Raw genomic sequence first — 17,782 nt, forward strand, 5'->3', positions numbered from 1 at the left:
ACCGAAGCTGCAGCAATCTGATCTCCTATGCAGTGGTGTAACTTGGTAGATGGGGGGGTGGGGCAGTCTGCACTCTTTTTGAGGGCGGCGGAGGTGAGCAAGTTGTGTCTGTCGACTACCACCATTGCCATACTTTAGATCCTCTCTCTGGCCCCAAGGTGGAATGATGCCACCGTACATCTTAAACCCCAAACTGATGTCAAACAAGGCAACATTCTAGAACACCTATTTTTGGTGCTGGGCAGAGAAGCATGACTGGGTAAATCAAACTATTGTTTTACAGTACACTGGATTGCTTTTTAAAAATATATATAAAGAAAGTATAGGACGTTCATTCCGGCCTCTAAAGGAAGGGGTGGGGGGGGGGCATGAGAATGGCCCTTCACTAAATACCGGGCCCACTTTTAAATGGTGAGAGAAAGATCCAGGTACAAGTGAGGGAAGATAATTTAAAAAGTGAGGACATATGTCTATATAAAATTGCAAACCAATGTGCAATTCTAGCAAATGTCTCAGGGAGATTTTGCTGCAGAAACATTGGTTGTCACCTTTTCTTTGTCTTGGATGGTAATACCCAAAATCTCTGGGGGAAGGTGATCTTCAGTCAGAAGACTCTTAAGTTTTGGATTATTATGTAAGTAATCCTCAAAAAATGCCATTGTTTTTTGCCCCAATTCAATTAACATGTTGCTGTAAAATGCACCCTTTGCCCTCCCATTAGAAAAAATTCTCGAGGGGAACCTAACTTCCACAAGCCTCTTTAAGAACAAAAGGGATCACTCGCTTACCCATATCTATTCAGGATGTTGTTTCAAGTGGGTAGTACTTATATTTTTCTGTCTATTCCCTTGCTCACTACCTTCCTTTATGTCCCAGGCTCGCACCGTACCCTTTATCACACCAAGAGAATCCCCGGGTCTACCTGAACTCGTAAGAGCTCATAAGAACGAAACAGTACAAACTACTATGTCCCACTCAAAAGAGAGGGAAGTCCTTTAAAGAGGGCGGAATCCCATCACCCACCGAGGTGGCATGCTTCATCATCTGGGATCTCCTCTTAGTTGCAAAGCCTAGTGCAACCAAGGGCTACAACACCCTCACTGTGTGGGAGGAGCTCAGGGATGTTTTGTTTGATCAAGAAGAAGGATCAACTAAAATCCATAAGCAGTGAAGCAAGCACGGTATTAAGGATAATGGCTGCAGTGCAGGTGTAGATGTGTGAAGTGATTTAAAATTGACTACTGAGAGAGAAAGCGATTTATTGGGTATCTCTTAGTGTCATAAATAAAAAGCAGCGCAAGTGCAGTGTAGAAAAGAATGACTGCACTAGTCCAAGAAAACAGTACCCTCCCTTTGCTTGCTCCCACCCTGCATCCCTTTTCTGTTGCTTTCTCTAGCCCACACTTGTGCACAGCACAACACCTGAGCCCACATTTAGGTGGAATGTGCTAGCAACCCTCCTAACATTGCGTGTACAGCAACTTATCACATAAAGGTGAATCGCCCTGCCAAGAACGACTCACCTGCAGCTTCGGTGAATTATACTTAAAGTAAATAGCCGAGTCATTTGTCCAGATTATTATGGCATGCACTGATATACTGTCTCCTTCTCCAAGTGATGTATTGAACAGCGTCCAGCTGATGCTGTCGAGAAAAAAATCAGAACACAAAAAAATGTGAGCATAAACCATAAGGAAGTGCAAAGACCGCACTGTAAACACTGTGACCCGGTGTAATACATCAGGAAATGTCTCCAAAGTATGCGAATGATGATGTGATGTACCGTAATCAGTGAACTATAAACATAAAAGGCAGATAAGCGCAGTGTTAATAAGTACTGGTATCTGTAAAGCACAGCTCTACACACACACTCTTACAATAAATCTCCAGGTAAAAAGCCAGCTGAAGAGATTCATGATTGAAATGCACTGTTGATCTCAGTCTTCGTTCACATCTTCTTGAAAAGTGGGGTGTTTTAAGGTGCTTGCTCCCAAGTGTGGGTGGAGACGCTCTGGTGTAAAGAGACTTACTTAGGCCTGAAATGCACCTGGCAGTGCTTGGAGTGAACACGACTTTGATGTTTGTTCTTCCGGTGTCACAGAATTGATATCAGCATGATGGAATGTCAAAGTCACACGTACTGTGCCCATTCCATTGGGGCCCACATCACAGTGATGACGTAGATAGCAGGAAGCATGGATGTCACACTTCAATGACAAGCCTAGACCAATGCATCTGATGCCCTTTACGAGGTGCATCGGCGACACTACACAAGGTGAGTTTGAGGTAAAGCGAGATGGGAAGCAGGAAATAATGGATATCTTGGGTTCGTTAAGTAGGTGTAAAGGGCTTCAGGGCTTCACCGAAGGAAAGCTGGAGGAAACGGCACTTTTCCTCCAGGAAGTTGGGCAATGTAAGCTTCTACTGAAGATAGTGGCGCGGTGTTTGTATGCGAGTATGGGCGTGGATGGATGGACGGACGTTGGCAAGTCGGATTGGACCCTGACAAAAGCCGGAGAGCTGAAGCTGTCACTAAGGGCCAGATGTAGGTAAATACTATTTACCGATTCTTAAATCCCGAATTTTACCGATACGGTTTTTAAGAATAGGTAAACAGTATGTAGGTAATTATTTGATAAATTTTACAGAATAGGTAAGATTCGGTATTTAAGAATCGGTATTTACCGATTCGGTAATTCCCATTCATTCCTATGGTCCTGGAGGGCCCATAGGAGAGAATGGGAATTACCGAATCAGTAAATACCGATTCGGTAATTTCCATTCATTCCTATGGTTCTGGAGGGCCCATAGGATAGAATGGGAATTACCGAATCAGTAAATACTGATTCGGTAATTCGGGGAACACATTCAAGGGTGGCAGGGTGTCACATTGACACCCTGTTGCACCCCTGAATCGTGCATGTGTGCACATGTGGCACACATACATGTCTGCCACTTGGCACAGTTAAAAAAGCACAAATTTGCTTTTTTAAAGGTTTTCGATATTTACCACCAACTTGTAGTTGGTGGTAAATAACGAATCCTGAATGCAAGAAGGCACTCACTTGAGTGCCTCTTACATAGCTTTTTGGATTCGGTAATTACCGATTCCTTAAAATAAGGAATCAGTATTTTACCGATTCCATAAGGAATCGAAAAAGATGCCTCCTACATCCCAAACCCTAAATACCCGTCGGTAACGGGCGAAATTCGGTAATTTCGGCCGTTACCGACTGGTATTGGGCTTCCTACATCTGGCCCTAGGAGCCCAAAAGTCACTGCTAGCTAATTGCCTCCTGTCTCATGTGTGGGGCGACCCGACCAATTATAAGGAGAAACTAGACTTTTTGTATTCACACAAGGTGGATATAATCTGTCTACAAGAAACATGGGTGGAAGGTAGAATAGCGCTAGAAAAGGATTTTTTCGTTTTGGAAAAGAGTGCAACTTCTTCTAGAAGAGGTCATGCAAAGGGAGGGATAGCATGTTTGTTAACAAATAGAATAAAATGGAATTATTCTCATTATCTCGATCCGGGGAATTTGTTCCAAGCAATAACCTTAAAAGATGTTTTTGAGGATTGCCCTAATAGATCGCTGGTAATAATAAACATCTATATCCCCCCAAATCGTTGCTTTAATGACGGTCTAAAAACGTTATTTTCCTTCTTAAATGCAGCGATGGATGTTGCCTCGCCTCCTTATGTATTAATGTTTGGGGATTTGAACTGTAATATATCGAATTGTGGGCTAGCTCTATTCAGAAATAAACTCAGGGAAGAATCTCTGAATATCCCATCGGCCCAGTTCCCTGTCAAAGTTAAAACTAATAAAAGAGGTAAACTTGTCCTAGAAGGTCTACATAAAGTTGACTGTTTAATAGTAAATGGGAGGCTCCCTTCTGACACCCCGGCAGCTTTTACGCATAAATCAAATAAGGGAAATTCAATCATTGACTACGTCATGGCTGATTATGCTCTATTTGCCAAGTTGAAAAATATGAAAATCATTGAGTCTAATCTTAGTGACCATAATGCGTTGTTGCTTACAGTCTCCGTCAGTCTTCCGAAAGTGGACTCTTGGAGCATGGAGAGGGATCTGGTGAACTTCGACTCTAATTCTGGAAAATGTTTCTGGAATTTACGCTGTTTTGAAAGTCTGCTATCCCTTTTGAATCAAACTGTTAAGAGTTTATCTCTTTGGGAAGGGAGAGAGCTGTTAGGATTTGCTAATTTTTTAGATTTGGTAACTTCTATAGCGAAGAAGAAACCTGGTGTGGAAAAATTGCTTGCAGTCCCTCCTCCTCTGCGGGCTTTAAATATAGAAATAAATAAAGTAATAAGGGGGCAATATTTATCATTTTCTCAAGAAGCCAAGCATAAATTGTCCATTTTAAAAAGAAGGAGAGTTAGGCTTAAGGCTCGTCTAAAACGTGATAAGGAAGACTCTCTTTGGATACAACTGAGGGAAGCTTCCTATAACGGTCAAGCAAAAATTTTTGGGTCTTTAATTGGCAAGGGCTGTGGGACCAGAGCCAGTGCCACTCCGATTGCCATTGAGGAACAGATTTGGGTTCAATACATTGAGAAACTGTACAGTAACAATAATTTGCAAGTACATAGGGTGGAATCCAATGAAGTTACATGCATATTTGATTGTCCCTCTGAAAAGGAAATTGAATTTGCTATTATGAACATGCGCTCTTCTGGTGCGATGGGGCCAGATAAAGTTCCCATCTCAGTATTGAAACAACAGAGTGAACTTTGGAGCAAGATCCTATTTCCAGTTTTTAAATTCTGCTTTTCTAGCGGAACAGTCCCCCCCTCCTGGAAAGGAAGTATCATTGTCCCCTTATATAAAAAAGGGGCAAGAGATCTTCCCCAAAATTATCGTCAAATCGCTTTGCTTGACGCCATAGGTAAGGTTTTCGCAAAATGTATTCTTACTTTAATGAATCAATGGGTAATTGATTTTAAAATTCTACCTATTGAACAAACAGGTTTCAGACAGAATCACGGAACTCTAGATAACCTGTCGGCTCTACAAGTTCTCACAGAAAAATATGTTAAAGTCCGTGGTGGGCAGGTTTATGGGGCTTTCGTTGATTTTTCCACCGCATTCGATAAAGTGGACAGGATATTACTGTGGAGAAAGTTATCTGATTTAGGTATGCCCTTACATCTCATTAAGTTAATTCGTGCACTATATTCAGATACTTGGTGCAGAGTTCTACTGGGAGGTGAACGCGATCTATCTAAAATAATTTTTACCTCTAATGGGTTAAAGCAAGGCTGCCTTTTGGCTCCCTTGCTGTTCTCCCTTTATACAGTCGATTTACCTGTTGCCCTTTCAGCATGCGCTGGTATTGCTCCGTCTTTGGGGGGGGTTCCAATTGCATGCCTTATGTATGCAGATGACATCCTGATTTTGGACCTTACCCCGAAGGGCTTAAATAATCGCCTGCAGGCACTGTCCGAATATGCCGAAAACCATTACCTATTGATAAACACGGTAAAAAGTAAAGTGATGTGTTTCTCCGGGAGGAAGAAACCTAAATTTCTTAATTTTCCTTGGTGTGTGGGGGAGCAAAAATTGGAAACGGTGAAATCATATACCTTCCTTGGTAAAATTGTCACAACTAATTTAAGTGACAAACCCCATATAGACAATAACTCCCGAAAGGCTATTTCACAGGGAAATAGTTTAGTAGCCTTGTATAAAGCTACAGGTAGAAGGCATTTCTCTATTCTTTTAGATGTATTTAGAGCAAAAGTCCCTGCTTCCCTGTTATACGGTTTAGAGTTAATAGAGCAAAATAAATGGAGTTTTTTATCTTCCACGGAAGGGAAAATCTTGCGTAGTTTACTATCTGTTAGTTCAGCAAATTCAACCGTTTCCATGAGACAGGAACTTGGCCTACGTAGCAGCTGGGCTCAAGGTTTGGCTGGCTCCATTCGTTGGGTAGTAGGCATAGCAAAAAGTGAGTCTAACACCTTGAGATACCTTATAAAAAATGAATTGCTGGGAAAGCTAAATGAACATTCCTTGATTGTAAAAAACTTTAGATTTGCTGTGGCACAATTGAAATTGGATGAAGAAACTTTATTTTCGTTATCCTCTTATCAATTAAAATCTTTATTGAAGACTTCTTCATGGGAATTGGGGTTTTGTCATGACAGAGATTCCCGGCTGTCAAAAAAAGGTTGTACTCCTGTTATTGAGTCATGCATCTTGCGGAAAGCGCAACCTTATATGTACTGGAACATCCCTCATGGCGTTCGTCGCTTAGTGTACTTAATAAGACAAAACCTGCTTCCGCTGAAAGTTCTTTATGCCAGATGGTATGGTCACTCTCCTCTCTGTGATCTTTGTCAGATGCATGACCAGGACTTAAATCATGTTATTTTTGTTTGTCCAGTCCTGATGCCCTACAGGCGTAGATGGTTACGTCCAATTTGCCTACAACTTAACATTCTTTCCGCCCTGTCATTTCAGATTGCCTTGATTAACCCTCCTAATGAAATGTTTTGTTTTAAATTGTACGGCTTCTTTAAATGTTTTTTGGATCTTTACTAATATGTTATTCTTTATTTGTGTTTAGTGTTAAAAGGACATTTTATGCATTTTTCTTTGTATGTATATTTTGGTTTTGTGTGGACCTCGAAAGAGTTCCTTTATCATAATAAATAAATACTGAAATACTGACCCGACCTGCAACCACAACACAAGGGAAGCAAAACTTGATACAGAAGAGTGTTCCAAAAAATGTAAGGACTGGACGATCTTGATGCATTTTAAAATGCTTGTTTGTAAATAGACTGGATACGTCCATGCTGCTCATGCTCTTCAGATAAACCCTCACAGGGGTCAAAGCTTCAACGTGCAAGCAAGGCAAAGAGGTTGGAATGCCAGAAACCAGTCCTCGGAAGCTTGTTTCCGGTCCAGGGAAGACATGGCTTGGCAGTTCGGGCTGGACTGTTCCCATGAGGCACAGGGTCAGACTGATTTGCATATAGCCATGTCTGAACTGGGGTGGCAGAGTGGGCTAAAGAACGGTGATGGATTAAACCCAGATCTTTTGACTGGGTGTGAGTGTTTGATTGATTCAGATGCTCCGTCCATCACCACCCCCTTTTGTACAGCAAGGCAAAGCTGGCCGGCAGCTGGGGATGCGGGCATTGTGCCCCTCGTAGGTAGTGACCCTGGCATATTAAATATCGACCTCAATATATTGACTCAATTCAGTCCTAAAATATAATACTGCAACAATTCAGTCCTAAAATAAATATACTCTTGCCAGAAAAAACGTGGCGCGAGCCTCGCAGTCATTAAGTCGAAGCAGAAGGCGTCCTGCACAGGCAGAGCTGAAGCTCGACGTTCAGGGCATGATGAAAGGTGGGGGCAGTGCCAGGTCTGTGCACTCGAAGAGACTGCAGAGTCGCAGAATCATTGAGCAACCAGTCGGACTTTAGTATCTTTCTGAAGGCAGGTGCCCAGACGAATTAATTCTGAAAGACATTTTCTTTGACATTTGTAAGAAAAGAGTGCACCTTGGGTATATGGTGTATTTTGTAGGCCTATGCCCGCACACTGGACACCTGCAAGGCAAGGGTACCCTTTGGGTATATGGTGTATTTTGTAGGCCTATGCCCGCGCACTGGACACCTGCAAGGCAAGAGTATACCTTGGGTATATGGTGTATTTTGTAGGCCTAGGCCCGCGCACTGGACACCTGCAAGGCAGTGGTACACCTTGGGTATATGGTGTATTTTGTAGGCCTATGCCCGCGCACTGGACACCTGCAAGGCAGGGGTACACCTTGGGCATATGGTGTATTTTGTAGGCCTATGCCCGCGCACTGGACACCTGCAAGGCAAGGGTACAGCTTTGGGAGTATTTTTCAGTTTTATGCTCGCACATTGAACATTTGCAGGGCAAGGGTACCCCTTGGGTATATGTTGTATTTTGTAGTTTTCTGCTCGCACATAGGTTAGGCCTGTAGTTTGATGCTTGCGCACTGGACACCTACAGGCATCAGTACTTCTTGGGTGTATGTTTTAGTTTTATTCTCGCACATTAAACATTTGCAGGGCAATGGTGCGCCTTGGGTTTATGGTGCATTTTGCAGTTTCTGCTCGCACATGGGTTAGGCCCTAACATTCACCAGCTGCCGCTGCCCATCAGACCTAACGCACTGTCAACTCTGCCACTACACCTGGTGATCAGGATTAAGAGATTGCTGAAACCGACAGGACAGGCTTCATCACCAGACTGGAGCCAGGAAATGCAGGAAGGAGAGCATGAAATGCTTGTCATTCTGCTGTACATTCCATCCCTGTCCAGAACTACCAGAGTCCACCCCTCCTCCTCTCTCTTGGGAGCTGATGCCCTGTTCCTTCGTCAGAGTGGAACTACCCAGATGCCAGCCCTTCCCTGATGAGGGCCCACTGCATCTCTGCCAGTCTCCTCACCGCTCTGACCTTCAATGCCACCTTGCCTGAGCCCAAAGCTAGCCCGGTTGAATGGATCCCTGGCTCTGATGCTGCCACACCAGCCCTCCACCTTTACTGCAGTGTCCATTCGAAATACCTCGATTTCTCTTATAGCCTCCATTGCAGCTAGGCATAGGCTATGTATGGAACATAAACACAGAGGACACTGCAAAGCTGATCTCAATAATCTAGTGGGCGGCAAGGCTTTTTCCATTTCTGGTGATTCTGGCACCCAAAGGTCCACGCAGCCTGTGCCCACAAGAGCTCAGCATACTAATGAGGTGTCCACTGCTAAGATTTCTAACTAGGAACATCTAAGGAGCGAGCTGGATAATGCTTGCATTTCACCCACTTACATCTGAGTTGTGTCCAAGAAGGGGCAGGAGCCAGGTAGCCTCAGTTCTCCTTAAGTTTACCATATCCATTATCAGTCTAAATTTGCTGCCAATTAAAAAATGCTATTTGGGAGACACCATAGAAAATACTTTCAGCCACAAAGACGCTGTGAAACTGTGCACTATGTTAGTGAAGGTAGAAGTACTTTGCGTGTTGGAAGAGATTCCGTACAAAAGCCGAAACTGGAGACAGAAGTTCATGGACGAAGGCAGCATTTTGAACTACACTCTGGCCTTCCATGGAAGGGAGTTCAGGGAGTGACTTCAAAGTCAGTGGAATATGTGTTTTGACGCTAGTACATTGGAAGAAGGTGGATTACCAACAGCCACAACGGAGAGGCATTTCACAGGTACCAGCGTACAAGAAAGAAACAAGCGAGAGAGGAGGCCTCTGTTTGTCCCACTTTAGATGTACAGCTTGGACATGTTGTTTTCAGTGAAAGAGTTGTGGTCTAGTGACTTTGGGCATATTATCAAGGAATGGCATTAAAATTATCGCCGCTTTAGCGGCAGGAAACTGCCGCTAAAACGGCGATAATGGACTTGATAATATGCCGTAGAGAATTCCAATAGAAGCCCATGTTAACACCAGAACCTGGGCTTCAATTGGAATTCTATAGGGCATATTATCAAACCCATTATCGCCGCTTTAGCGGGAGTTTCTTGCCGCTAAAGCGGCGATCATTTTAATGCTGTTCCTTGTGAATATGCCCCGTGTTCCTACCATTTTTGCCTTTTGCCGGGATACCTACAGCGTAGTCTACTTTTCGCCACCTAGTTAAATTTGAGCAGGTAACTGGAAAGCCTTGTTCCACAGTTCACTGAGGTGCTAAAATGAAAATCCATAAAAATATGATGAGTATTGGTCTTCAAAAAATATTCGTAGAAAATTGGAGAGATGGATAAAACTTGGCTTAGTTGTTAATGGCATACCTAAAGAGTAGGGGTAGGATTAGCAGGCAGGGCCGGACTGGACTTGGGAACCAGAAGCAGACCTGGAAAAAAATGCTCAAACCAGTCCCTCTCCTTACGTCTCCTCGCGCACTCTCTCTTTTTCCTTCCATCCATTCTCTCTCTTCTCCCTCTCTGATCACTTCATCCCCCCTCCCTCCATCTCTTTCTCTCTGGCAGCCTCTCTCATGCGTGCTGCAATGAATCTTGGGGAGATTGCAGGGGTGGCTCCACTGCAATGGCAGAGGAGAGTCACCCCACTGGCTCAGAGCCAGCACCTGAAAAGTAAAACAATATAATTTAATTGTTTTATTTTTCGGTTGCTGACTGAACAGCGTGCAGTGAGGGGGCAGGGGCCTTGCGAGGGGGTACGAGGAGTGCTATGTGTACTTCTAAGTTCACACATTTGATTGGCCGGCCGTCTCAGGCCAGCCAAACACACACGTACACTTAGGTTTCTCCCACTCTGCTGCATTGAACAGCGGGGCTGGAGAAATCCCACAGACTCCCTGACCTGAGCGTTTTTTCAGCCCGCTCAGGCCAATCCCTGCACTGTTCTAATCATATGAGAGCAGCACGGGGACTGCACAGGGAGTCAGCGACGAGGGAGGCGGCCCCCAGATGCAGGTACATTTTTGTTTTTTTTAAAGTAATATTGAACTCCTTCCGCGCTCCCCATCCCTCGTGACACCACCTTTTTAGGGCTCGGCCTACGTCACCACTGCGTCAGCAGTGGGGCGGAGCTCCGAGCCGTATTGTTACGGGGTGCTGAATAGTGAAGGAAAAATTCCTCAGTGCTCGCGATTTTTCAGTGGTTTTTTTCTGGCATCTGCATGCTAATTTCCCCTCGCAGTGCTGTGTTTATGTTAGCCTTCACGCAATAGGCCATCTGGATTCGAGTTTGTCCACTTCCTGCATTTTCCGTGTGGTTACGCGCAGGGGAGTGCAATAAATTGACAATTACGAGCTGTCAGGGTGCCTCGGTAATTGAAGGCAGATGGTGGGCGCGCGTTCACCACTCTCCAGTGAGTTTGGTGGGCGCGCGTTTATCTGCTTCCTTTCATGTGTAAGTACTGTCCTGGTAAAAACTGGCTTGGGCGAAATCGTTTCCACAGAACAGAAGCAAAAGTGGAACCTTGGCGGGATGAAAGGCTGAGTACAACTTGTAAAGGCTTGGACACGGGGATCTGACATTGCACGGGTGGTAAAAACCTTGACAACCTTTGTTCTGTGTTTGGATTCTGTCGTCGGAGAGTACTTCAAGCCCTATGAAGTATTTTCGGTCTCCGTCATCCAGTTCAGCTACATGGCTCTGCTGTACGTGATTAATGCTCATTCTGCACATCGCTGATCGAGGCCACAAAGGGCAGGCACATTGTCATGTCAGCGAAGGGATCATTTTCGTTTATTTAATACAATGTTATATAGTGCGATCTTTACTCGAGGGTGACGGATTGCTTTACATGGTTGCCTGTTGCAAGGTATAAGGACGTAGGATTACGCGTGTTGCATGGGGATACTGACAGAGTGGCAAGTTGCATGCTCCATCTTTGGCATCTCCGGTTCCTTTTTTGTTAATTAGTGACATTTTATATAGCTAGAACTTTGGCCGAGGGTGCCAGAGCGCTTTACATAAGAGTTTGTTACAAAACATAAGGATTTAGGATTAGACATGTTACGTAAAGGTACAAACTGCATTAGGAATTGTAAAAGAGGTGTTGCAGAGCTCTGGGCTCCATCTTCGGCATCTCCGGTTTATGTTGGTTTACTCAATGCAATTTATGTAGCGCGGATTTTACCCGAAGGTGTCGGAACGCTTTACATAAGAGACTGTTGCACAGGATTGCAGATGTAGAAGTTGTAGAGTCGCACAAGGAGGAGATACGGGCAGAGACAGGTGTGCGGAACTCTGGGTGTTTTCGGTCACGGTTAATGATTCGGCAGTGGGGGGAAGGCTCGCTCACAGAGTGAGTCACTGCCATTTATGTCTATCTGGCGGGCCGAATGATTATTTGTGTGTGGTTGGTTTGTGGGTTTAAAGCTGGCTTTGCATGGCGCGAAGGTTGCCAGTTCGGTTCCCCCTACGGGCATCAGAGATGATTGAAATAGATGTGCTCATGGTGGTGGTTACAATCAGAGTTATAAATTGCAAATGTACGAGTTGTGAAGTCACACAGGGCGGAGATGCAGACAGAGAGAGGTGTTGCGGAGCTCTGGGCTCCATCTTTGGCATCTCCGGTTCATTTTCATTTACTTGATGCAATTTTGTATAGCGCGAACTTTGCCCAAAGGTGTCGGAGCGCTTTACATGGGAGCCCTCTTGCAAAGCATGGGAACTTAGGAGTTCTGACACTGTTTACTTTGTAAATAGGCTTTTCACCTGTCATTCTTTTACTGCATGTGTGTTAAGAGACAGGCGCAGGCCCCGGATAAAGTATCCAGGTGGGTTCGTGCACTGTAGCAATGAAGGAACAACATCAAGAGCAGCTGTGTATCTAAGGCACTAAATCAAAGGGTGAGGCGGCTGTAGCCCGATTCTGTGCTAGCCTGCATGTCACCCATTCGGTTTCGGGTGCATTACATCTGTAGGACAGTGGCAGCGGAGATGAGGTAAGGACGGGCTCATGGCAGCCTTTTGGGACATCTGTATGGTTGTAAACCCCGCTGCATAATCAATGGGGAACTCGATAGTGATGTGTGATGTAGAGTGACAGTGAGTGCAGAGTGACAGTGAGTGCAGAGTGAGTGCAGAGTGACAGTGAGTGCAGAGTGAGTGCAGAGACAGTGAGTGCAGAGTGACAGTGAGTGCAGAGTGAGTGAAGAGTGACTGAGTGCAGAGTGAGTGCAGAGTGACAGTGAGTGCAGAGTGACAGTGAGTGCAGAGTGACAGTGAGTGCAGAGTGAGTGCAGAGACAGTGAGTGCAGAGTGAGTGCAGAGTGCCAGTGAGTGCAGAGTGCCAGTGAGTGCAGAGTGAGTGCAGAGTGCCAGTGAGTGCAGAGTGAGTGCAGAGTGCCAGTGAGTGCAGAGTGAGTGCAGAGTGACAGTGAGTGCAGAGTAAGTGCAGAGACAGAGAGTGCAGAGTGAGTGCAGAGACAGTGAGTGCAGAGTGAGTGCAGAGTGACAGTGAGTGCAGACTGAGTGCAGAGTGACAGTGAGTGCAGACTGAGTGCAGAGTGACAGTGAGTGCAGACTGAGTGCAGAGTGACAGTGAGTGCAGAGTGACGGTGAGTGCAGAGTGACAGTGAGTGCAGAGTGATAGTGAGTGCAGAGTGAGTGCAGAGTGACAGTGAGTGCAGAGTGAGTGCAGAGTGACAGTGAGTGCAGAGTGAGTGCAGAGTGACAGTGAGTGCAGAGTGAGTGCAGAGTGACAGTGAGTGCAGAGTGAGTGCGAGTGACGGTGAGTGCAGACTGAGTGCAGAGACAGTGAGTGCAGAGTGAGTGCAGAGTGACAGTGAATGCAGAGTGAGTGCAGAGTGACAGTGAGCGCAGAGTGAGTGCAGACTGACAGTGAGTGCAGAGTGAGTGCAGAGTGAGTGCAGAGACAGTGAGTGCAGACTGAGGGCAGAGTGACAGTGACTTCAGACTGAGTGCAGAGTGACAGTGAGTGCAGAGTGACAGTGAGTGCAGAGTGAGTGCAGAGAGACAGTGAGTGCAGAGTGAGTGCAGAGTGACAGTGAGTGCAGAGTGACAGTGAGTGCAGAGTGACAGTGAGTGCAGAGTGAGTGCAGAGTGACAGTGAGTGCAGAGTGAGTGCAGAGTGACAGTGAGTGCAGAGTGAGTGCAGAGTGACAGTGAGTGCAGAGTGAGTGCGAGTGACGGTGAGTGCAGACTGAGTGCAGAGTGAGTGTGTGCAAAGTGAGTGCGAGAGCGACAGTGAGTGCAGAGTGAGTGCGAGAGCGACAGTGAGTGCAGAGTAAGTGCGAGAGTGAGAGTGCAGACTGACAGTGAGTGCAGAGCGAGTGCAGAGACAGTGAGTGCAGAGTGAGTGCAGAGTGACAGTGAGTGCAGACTGAGTGCAGAGTGACAGTGAGTGCAGAGTGACAGTGAGTGCAGTGTGACAGTGAGTGCAGAGACAGTGAGTGCAGAGAGTGAGTGCAGAGTGACAGAGAGTGCAGAGTGAGTGCAGAGACAGTGAGTGCAGACTGAGTGCAGAGTGACAGTGAGTGCAGAGTGACAGTGAGTGCAGAGTGACAGTGAGTGCAGAGTGAGTGCAGAGTGAGTGCAGAATGAGTGCAGAGTGACAGTGAGTGCTGAGTGACAGTGAGTGCAAAGTGAGTGCAGAGACAGTGAGTGCAGAGTGAGTGCAGAGTGCCAGTGAGTGCAGAGTGCCAGTGAGTGCAGAGTGCCAGTGAGTGCAGAGTGAGTGCAGAGTGCCAGTGAGTGCAGAGTGAGTGCAGAGTGACAGTGAGTGCAGAGTGAGTGCAGAGACAGAGAGTGCAGAGTGAGTGCAGAGACAGTGAGTGCAGAGTGAGTGCAGAGTGACATTCAGTGCAGAGTGAGTGCAGAGACAGTGAGTGCAGAGTGAGTGCAGAGTGACAGTGAGTGCAGAGTGAGTGCAGACTGACAGTGAGTGCAGAGTGAGTGCAGACTGACAGTGAGTGCAGAGTGAGTGCAGAGTGACAGTGAGTGCAGACTGAGTGCAGAGTGACAGTGAGTGCAGACTGAGTGCAGAGTGACAGTGAGTGCAGAGTGAGTGCAGAGTGAGTGCAGACTGACAGTGAGTGCAGAGTGAGTGCAGACTGACAGTGAGTGCAGACTGAGTGCAGAGTGACAGTGAGTGCAGACTGAGTGCAGAGTGACAGTGAGTGCAGACTTAGTGCAGAGTGACAGTGAGTGCAGAGTGACAGTGAGTGCAGAGTGACAGTGCAGAGACAGTGAGTGCAGAGTGAGTGCAGAGTGACAGTGAGTGCAGAGTGACAGTGAGTGCAGAGTGAGTGCGAGTGACGTTGAGTGTAGACTGAGTGCAGAGCGAGTGTGTGCAGAGTGTGAGAGCGACAGTGAGTGCAGAGTGAGTGCGAGAGCGACAGTGAGTGCAGAGTAAGTGCGAGAGTGACAGAGAGAGTGCAGAGTGACAGTGAGTGCAGAGCGAGTGCAAAGACAATGAGTGAAGAGTGATTGCAGAGTGACAGTGAGTGCAGAGTGACAGTGAGTGAACACTGACTGCAGAGTGAGTGTGACGGCAGAGTAACAGTGACTGCAGAGTGACAGTGACTCCAGTGTGTGAGTGTGCAGGGTAAACAGTGTGAGTGTGCAGAGTGAGCAGTGTGTGAATGTGTAGGGGCAGTGTGTGAGTGGGCCGGAAACAAACACTCAAACTAAATCCACCACGCACATACATAACACCACACACAAGACCACACACACACCATGCACACATACCACACACCCCCCACACACACATACACCACACACACATACCACACACACACACCACACACAACTCTCTCACCACCACACACTCATCACCACTCACCACAACACACTCACTACCACACACTCACCCCCACAGACTCACCCCCACACACTCACCACCACACACTCACCACTACACACAACAACACACCACCAGCCGTCAGTGCACGCTTTCACCAGGCCCAAACACCACCAGCCATCAATGTACGCTTTCACCAAGCACAAACACCACCAGGCGTACAACACCAGCCGTCAGTGCATTCTTTTACAAGGCACACTCACCAGCAACCGTCAGTGCACGCTTTCACCAAACACACACACCACCAGCCATCTGTGCACGCTTTTACCAAGCACACACCCACCAGCCGTCAGTGCACCCTTCCACCAGGCACACACACCTCCAGCCGGCAGTGCACTCTTCCACCAAGCACACACACCACCAGCCATCAGTGCACAATTTCTACAGGCAGGCACACACACCACCAGCCATCAGTGCATGCATCAATTGTTAATGCATCCACAATTAACTATTGTAGCAATCGCAGTATGGTACACTTTACTTTTAAACATATTCATCTAAAGCACAGCATGCCACCATTGCTACAATTCCAATCTAACCCACATAATTCCACTACACACCACATGCACACACTCCATAACACATGGCGAAAAGACATTGCCATTTACAATGCCATTAGCTCAAACTCAAATAAATCCGAGCCCTATTGCATTTCTAATGCTTGTTTTCCTTGTGGTGGCTGCCACTGGGAGCTGGGGAAAAGTGGCATAGCCACCAGAAGCGACTCTGGGTTTTCAAAACCGACCATCAATGGCTCCAGCCCACCAGGGAAATGTCCAGTTGAAAAAATCCCTGCCCAGCCCTGCTAGCAGGACGTTTGTATTGTTCCTGTTAGACCGTTGCAAACCACTGTAAAGATGGTGTTTGCTTGGGTTTTTGTGTCTCTTCTCACATTCTCCACAGCACGTCATGCTTATGTGTAGTGATGAGGATGCTCCATGCTTAGAGCACGTCTACAAACCTCAAGCAATTCACAATTATCTCCAATCTACAACCTACCTCCTTTCCAACCAGGCAAACAGAAAGGGCACTCAGGAGGGCGCTGCAAATGGAAGCATTGTGCAACCCCATCAGAAGTACGAAGCACTATACAAACCCACCAATACAATGAAATACATGAGCACACTCTGCTTGTATTTTCCATAGCCCCATAGTTGTAAATCTGTTACTAAGCAGTTGTCATTGGGATGAGGAGTTAGTGCAATTATGTCATCAGAGATGAGAGGGTTTACTTTGGTACCATCAGCATGAAAACGATTTTCTGAACGGGAAATGCGTATTGGTAAGTTAAATATTGGACCATGTTAATTGGTTCTCTGTAGAAAAAAGAATAGGCATATTTTCAGCTAAATTGTTCAAAAAGTGGAGCTTTATTGAAGAAATGTTTTGCTGCATGAAACGCGTGTCTTTAAAGGTTAAGGCTTTTGAGGGCTGTGACTAGTACAAAAAAGACCTAGACTTTGTAAGCACTTATAGATTCATCCTTTTCGGGTACACCAATTATTGCATTATTATTACAAACCTTACTCCCCTTCCATTAGTTATCGGGGTAGTTGGTATATCCTAGAATTGTGCCTCCTTTCAATAATCGCCAGATTCCCAAAAAGTAAAAAGTAAAAGTCAGTTGCGAGACAACACACACACACACTTTAGTGTCAGATTGTGATGTGAGAGAAACAAAAAAAGTGTGTGAGAGCGAGATGGCACCTCATGGGCGCACCACCAACGGGAACCTGGCAGGTACTCACCAGGATTGCCCTGTTCTCATCATTGGCACCATCAAGCTCAATAAAGAAAATGTGTCCAAGAAACTCAAAGAGAAAAAAGTTTTGTGAAAATATGCAGTGAAGGAAGACCACAAGGTAACCAATAAAGTGTCAAACAACATGTAAAACCACACAACAAAACAGATATGCATTTTATTCTGTCTCTTGGTTTGGGTATGGAGGTTAAAAAAGGAAGTAGTTATGGTTACTAACTATCCAACCAACACTACTTTACTTGCTGACATGTTTCATTGCCAACGAAATTTTTGGCAATTTCTTCAGGGCGTCATATGTATTAAGGCCACTGCATAAGGACAAATTAGTCTTCACAACTGAAAAAACATAAAAACACCTTTGTAAACAACCTGCTAATGGAGCGTGTGCCGCCTCAACCCCCACGTATATAACTTAATATTAATTACCCTGATTCGGCCATCAGTACTCATACCAGCCGGGAGGATAGAGTTCTCATAAAACTGCAACCGCAAATGTAGGTTAATTTTCCTTCCCCATGCAATTTTCTGCGAGGAATAAAAACAAAACAAAACAAATGTACAAGGTACATGCTTAAGTCCTGTCTTTCTATCTTGTTTGTAAAAGACTGGACACCCAAACCGTGCTTTCTCCACTCTTTTAGATGGATTAACAGGCTGTCTATTTCATTCCCAGATAGCCCATTCACATCCC

The 17,782-nt window shown here is 45.8% G+C and overlaps 1 protein-coding gene across 1 annotated transcript in view; it reads right to left on the reverse strand.

The window, feature by feature from the left end:
- Positions 1–1,511: 1,511 nt before the first annotated feature.
- USP32 (ubiquitin specific peptidase 32) overlaps positions 1,512–17,782 on the reverse strand; it is a 1,745,589-nt gene continuing 1,729,318 nt past the window's right edge. Inside the window, exon 34 of the mRNA XM_078679804.1 lies at positions 1,512–1,644. Within this exon, the coding sequence (XP_078535930.1) occupies positions 1,564–1,644 (81 nt within the window). The 3' untranslated portion in view covers positions 1,512–1,563. The remainder of the gene's footprint in view (positions 1,645–17,782) is intronic.

This window comes from Lissotriton helveticus, chromosome 3_1, assembly GCF_964261635.1.
Source record: "Lissotriton helveticus chromosome 3_1, aLisHel1.1, whole genome shotgun sequence".
Lineage (NCBI taxonomy): Eukaryota > Metazoa > Chordata > Amphibia > Caudata > Salamandridae > Lissotriton > Lissotriton helveticus.